This window comes from Epinephelus moara, chromosome 7 (assembly GCF_006386435.1).
Source record: "Epinephelus moara isolate mb chromosome 7, YSFRI_EMoa_1.0, whole genome shotgun sequence".
NCBI classification, from domain to species: domain Eukaryota; kingdom Metazoa; phylum Chordata; class Actinopteri; order Perciformes; family Serranidae; genus Epinephelus; species Epinephelus moara.
In genome coordinates this window covers 2511692-2518171 of record NC_065512.1, presented here as the reverse complement: position 1 = coordinate 2518171, position 6480 = coordinate 2511692, and the positions used below count along the sequence as shown (strand labels likewise).

The 6480-nt window shown below is 40.0% G+C and overlaps 2 protein-coding genes across 2 annotated transcripts; one reads left to right on the top strand and one right to left on the bottom strand.

The window, feature by feature from the left end:
* Nucleotides 1-1112: 1112 nt before the first annotated feature.
* On the top strand, nt 1113-2001 carry zgc:153846 (uncharacterized protein LOC767711 homolog). The gene is made up of 3 exons (XM_050049733.1): nt 1113-1224; nt 1338-1589; nt 1678-2001. The coding sequence occupies exons 1-3, from the start codon at nt 1216-1218 to the stop codon at nt 1951-1953; spliced, it is 537 nt and encodes a 178-aa protein (XP_049905690.1). The 5' UTR covers nt 1113-1215; the 3' UTR covers nt 1954-2001.
* Nucleotides 2002-4480: 2479 nt separating this feature from the next.
* Nucleotides 4481-5390, bottom strand: LOC126393309 (gamma-crystallin M3-like). The gene is made up of 3 exons (XM_050049401.1): nt 5251-5390; nt 4910-5149; nt 4481-4814 (listed from the first exon to the last, which is right to left on the bottom strand). The coding sequence occupies exons 1-3, from the start codon at nt 5263-5265 to the stop codon at nt 4536-4538; spliced, it is 534 nt and encodes a 177-aa protein (XP_049905358.1). The 5' UTR covers nt 5266-5390; the 3' UTR covers nt 4481-4535.
* Nucleotides 5391-6480: the final 1090 nt, after the last annotated feature.

The window sequence follows — 6480 nt, the reverse complement described above, 5'->3', positions numbered from 1 at the left end:
CACCAACTGTTTGCAATATTTTTCTGAATCTTTTTTTCTAATTCTAAATCATATCTTTTGTCTCTGTACTCTATAAATCTGTATCCTTCATTGTGTTTTATATATTTCATTGCTCTGTAAAGCAGTTTGAATTTCCCTGCTGTATGAAATGTGCTGTACAGATCAAGTTGCCTTGGCTTATGACATCAGCCTCGTCCAGTGCTGAGTTAAGGTACGTTATACATAATTAACACATCCATTTTTATCATTTGATTTGTAGAAGTTTCTCTCCTCGTTCATAAATCCTTCATACTCCATGTGTTAAAATCACAATTCTTAATAAATTCATAATTTAATTCTTCATCAACCGAGACATTAACACAAACTCAGGGCTACTTCATCTCATCTTGGCTGTCAAACTTCTTCTATAAATAAACTTTAAATTACTTGAAAGACTTTGTACGTGACGACTTTTAATGTGTCGTCCAGCCTTTAGAAAAAAAGAGTTAACTGTCAAACAGACTTTAGCGCTACTCTCAAACAATCTATAGTATAACTAACCGTACTTCATTAATTATTGTTTTAACACCCTATTTTTTCATTAACTTTCTGGAGATTTATAAATCCTATGAAATGAGCAGTTCAGTTGCTGAGTCTTGTTTGGCTGTAGTCTGTGTTTCTTTTAAAAATAATGGTTATGCTCAAGTTAAATGTGACATGTTGCTACAAACGGCCTTTTAAATAAAAAATGATTTACGTGAGATTGCATAATCAACATTCTGTCAATTAACACGACAGGATTTTTTTATCAGTCGAGGGAAGACTGCTGTGAAAAATACAAAAATACAAAGTCACACTGTTTATTTCTTTATACTTAGTGAATATTTGTCCAGGTTCTGGGTTTCTCATGGGTTTGTCGGGGACGCTGCCTGCTGTCACGTTCTTTGATGGTCAGACCATATGTGGAGAACGTTCTGACTGAGAATAGAACACACACAAAGCTTATGCTTATAATAGACAATGCAGATGACGGCTGCCAGAAAAGGATGGATGGAGAACCATTGTTAACACATTTATAGACCCCGTTCAGCAAAAGTCATACTGCTAATTCATCAGCTTTGCACATTTGAATAACAACACATCATGGCCCCTGGGCTTTTGTATAAAAGGGCTCCAGAGTCAATGAGTTGGCAGAGCAAGTTGAACCATCCACTGGTAACCACCTAAACCACCATCATGGGCAAGGTAATGGGATGTTTACTTGTGTTGTTACATATCTACAAATAATTTTTACACTGCCAAATACATCTAACAGTTAAGGTTTGCACTGATGTTTGATTCGTAAATGTCTGTTTCAGATCGTCTTCTACGAGGACAGGAACTTCCAGGGTCGCTCCTATGAGTGCATGAGCGACTGCTCTGACATGTCCTCCTACCTGAGCAGGTGCCAGTCCTGCAGGGTGGAGAGCGGCTGCTTCATGGTCTACGAGCGTCCCAACTACATGGGCATGCAGTTCTTCATGAGGAGGGGCGAGTACCATGACATGCAGCGTATGATGAGCATGGGCATGATGTTCGACAACATCAGATCCTGCAGAATGATCCCCTATGTAAGAAACCTCAGCTGTACATCCCTTTAATTCTCATATACTTTAACATATGTGGCTGTACTCACATGTTCCCTGTTCTGTCTTACAGCACAGAGGTCCATTCAGGATGAGGATCTACGAGAGGGAGAACTTCGGTGGTCAGATGAACGAGCTGATGGACGACTGTGACAACATCATGGACCGTTACCGTATGAATGACTGCATGTCCTGCAACGTGATGGACGGCCACTGGCTGATGTACGAGCAGCCCCACTACAGAGGCAGGATGATGTACCTGAGGCCCGGCGAGTACAGGAGCTTCAGGGACATGGGCATGAGCGGCACCAGGTTCATGAGCATGAGGCGTATCACCGACATGTGCTAGACTCCTGTATTTGACTCCAGTGAATAAAAACGATGTGTAATTCATAAACATGTTTGTCGAGCATTTGCTTTCTTTGTGTGGTTCGTCCTTAAAATGTTAAAAAATCCCATCACACAGCACTGATGGTTGCTGTGACTCCTAAACTCAAAAACAGGTCAAACTTACCTCATAGTATTTTCTAATACTGCTTGTTTACATCAAAAAATAATAATTAATTAATTTAGCTGTTCACATTTGCAGCTTTGTTTCTATTGTTATAGTGAGACTGGACTCACCACTCTAGCGACGCTGCAGCATCTTTAAAGTAAACAAGGCGAGAAATGTAAACATGCCAACAATTCATTCAGATCATCTGCAGTTTTATTTGGAGGTTAAACCACAAGCTCTTTAATCAGTAATATATCACGATGTTTTGAGAGCTTTGCACAGTTATCATATACATTATAAAATATAACTGATTAAAACAGTAAATAGATATCAGACAGTATAAAGTAGCACAGATAGGAAACATTAGTATAGATGAATACAAAAATAAATATTAAATTCAAAACAATAATGGCTGTTAAATAAAAAGACAGGCTCAAGAATTAAATTGTAGTGCTTTTACTTTGAAAGAGACTGTATGCAAACTGTACATTTCCTGTGAAAACAGAAGTGTATTTTGAAAACAGACAATGCATGTAACAGGCTGAAGTTGACACGGCGTCCCAGAACGTTAGGACCCCCTCGAAAACGAGGTGATTCACCTCAAGGGGTTTATCCTAATAAAATAAACTTAATCATCAATGTCAATAACCAACACACCCAGCGTACCTTGGACGTCATATGTGGACGTGGAAAGTCTGTAGCGCACCTCTCTCCATGGTGATATCCACACTCCGGGTCGGGAAGGCGGTAATGCATTTACAAGCTGGTTGCCAACCGCCAAAAAACGTAGAAGAAGAAGAACGCGAGACTTGTTTTGTTTCCGGTTCTGCGGAAAACTCGCACGAGTTTGTAGTTTTCACCAAAGTCCGTTCATTTAATGGAAACACACAGGATTCGTATTTCTTTTAATGCGCATTTCCCAATGATTCGAATCACTTTTGGATGGAAACATAGCTAGTGACGTTGTTCATATACAATCAATAAAATAATAAATAACATGACACATATCTGAGGATGCATACATTTTTCTCTGATATCAAAATAAATGAGTTTATATATTGTGTAAAGGCTGGGGAAAATATTCTAATGGATGACATATAGTAAACTCTGCATAATCTACAGTTCCCTAATATTAATTCCATCTGTGCAACATTATTATTATATCATGCAATACTCACGGTTCTGTTGCAGACACTGGAAAACTGCTCTATGGCCACCTAAGTCAAAGCATGTGTGAGTCCTTACTCTTCACCAAATACACAACATTGTGAGGAGACGAGAAACTCATCTGTTGCTCATCATTTGTTGCTGCCATGAGTCTGGTGCACTTACAGATCATCAGGCCCATCTGATGATGATGATGACGATAAGAGGAGGAAGAAGAAGGTACACTTGGGGGAAAATTTTCACTCTGTTGTCAAACACACTCAGGCTCGCATGTATTAACTGGACTTATACGTACATGCATTAAATGGAGAGCTGTCAGAGTGAGGGGGCTGCCCATGGACAGGCACCCCGAGCAGTTTGGGGTTCAGTGCCTTGCTCAAGGGCACCTCAGCAGTGCCCAGGAGGTGAACTGGCACCTCTCCAGCCACCTGTCCACACTGCATATTTGGTCCAGACGTAAGCCATCGTCCAGTTCCCGACCCAGGTCCCTGTGGACTGAGCTACTGTCGCCTCTCTATGACATGATTTATTCTGAACAAATATTGTTACAATTATATGAAATGATTGATTGATTAATAATATTTAGCTGTGACCGCCTCACAGTTGTGCAGTGAGGCTCATGGTCCGCCTTGAACACTCAAAATAATACGATGTGTTTCGTGTCAAATGTATGAAACTGGTTAATTTAGCAAAAGTATTTACACAATTTTTATGCTTATTTTTCTAATTGATGTGCGAGTGTTAAATGTTTTAGATATGGACTGACTTTAGAACACAGAGAGGATCCCAAGTGCCAGTGAGGGTGCACTTATCATTCATGAAACTTTGTGTTTTATGAATTAATTTCCCCTGATAACATTGATCATATTGATTCATATTAAAACTGAAGTGAATGATGACAAACACAACATCTGTATCGTATCAACAGATAAACTTTTAGGCATTCTTAGTCGTCCCTGTTGGGATATGTTGCACTGTTCTGCATTAAATATGTATTAGGGTTATTAAATAATGGTTCTGTCAGACCCAACATGGCACTGAGAGATATTTCAAAGATGGAGAAGGGCTGCCATCTGATGGTGACTGTAACACCTCAATTAAATCTTTTGAACACAAAGATCCTGCACGTGTGTCGACCTCTTAAACATGAGGTCAAGTTGTACTTTGTTGTGTGAGTTTAACTTCACTCAGTAATAAGTAACAGAGGAATTCATTTAAAAGAGAATCACTAGATTTTATTCAAAATCTTGCTTTTATACACCGGTGCTCTAATAACAGGAATCCATGATACGCCTCATGCTCATGAACCTGGTGCCGCTCATGCCCATGTCCCTGAAGCTCCTGTACTCGCCGGGCCTCAGGTACATCATCCTGCCTCTGTACTGGGGCTGCTCGTACATCAGCCAGTGGCCGTCCATCACGTTGCAGGACATGCAGTCGTTCATACGGTAACGGTCCTGCATGTTGTCGCAGTCGTCCATCAGCTCATGCATCTGACCTCCGAAGTTCTCCCTCTCGTAGATCCTCATCCTGAACTGGCCTCTGTGCTGTAACGTGAAATGAGTGATTTAGATTATTACATTAAAATACTGGAATGATTTTTATGAAAGGTTTGATTTAAATTTAACAGGAGTTAGTGTACCATGGGGATCATGCGGCAAGACCTGATGCAATCACTCATGCCCATGCGCTGGTAGTCAGAGTACTCTCCCCTCCTGACAAAGTACTGGTTTCCCATGTAGTTGGGGCGGTCGTAGACCATGAAGCAGCCGCTCTCCACCCTGCAGGAGTGACACCTGCTCAGGTAGGAGGTCATGTCAGCGCAATCGCTGCTGGTCTCATAGGAACGACCCTGGAAGTTCCTGTCCTCGTAGAAGATGATCTGGAAAAGAAACCATCATACTGAATAAGGTTTTTTTTTTTTTTTTTTTAAGCATGGTCATAATTATGTTATAAATAATAGAAATCGAAAGCTGTACACACCTTGCCCATGGTCATGGTTACAGTTACTACTGTTTTGGCTCAAGGGGACTGCACACTTTTCTCGATGTCCCCCTGTTGCTTTTATACCTGACCTCCCACACACAGGATACATGACCCCATTGTTCAAACTCCTGACAGAGCAACATGGAGCAGAGGCCCCCGTGTTCGGTTCAATTCAAAGTGACCTTCAACAGATCGTGAATTGCGGTGGTTGCATTTGTGACAGGAGGCCCCACTTTGTATTGTCTGTGCTGCTGAGCGTGTTTACCACAAACACACCTGCCTCTAAAGGCTCATTACACAGGTTACCTTTAATCTCGTGGCTGGAACAACACAGCACAAGGTTTTCTCCCCTAAAGATAGGGTTCATGGCTGTGAACAAATGCACGACCTGCTGAGGCAGAATAAAAGTTGACTTTAGAAAAAATGACATAACTTAGGGGTGAGGATTTATGTTATATGTTGGACATAACATAATCACAACCTGACAAAGTGAATGTAATCTACAGTATGCAATGAAAGACTTAACATAACATGTCTGTTGTGCAGTTCCCCCAATGTAAATTATGTTTTTCTAATGTCTTTTTCCTTTCTATTTATGTTATTTTTATTTATTTATTGTTGCTGGTTGTGTTCCTATTTATTAATTTTTTTTAATCATATTTTATTATATTTTGTTTCATTATTTTTATTAGATTTTCTGTAACTTTATTGTATTTATTTTTTAATTATATTCATTATTTTTATTTATTTATTTATTTATTGTTGCTGTTTGTGTTCCTATTTATTTAGTGTTTATGTTTTTATTGATTTTATTATTATTATATTTATTTATCTATTTTTATGATATTTTATGATATTTTCTATTTATCTTTTTTTCATCAGCAGTGCCCTAACTTCCTCTGGTTTGGATCACTGTAATGTTCTGTATGTGGGAATAAACCAGTCACCCTTATCTTGCTTGCAGTTGGTACAGAACACTGCTGCTAGACTTCCAACTGGGACACAGAAAACAGACCACATCCCACCTGTATTGGCGTCCCTGCACTGGTTACCAGTAAAGTAAAGGTCTGAGTTTAAGGCCTTCTGTTTGTCTTTAAAGCCTTACATGGCCTGGTACCCAAATCCATCTCTGAGCTCCTTCGCCTCTTTTCCAACCCAAGACCTCTCAGATCCTCAGACCTGCTGCTCCTGGCAGTCCCAAGATCCAGACTAAGGGGGAAGGCGATC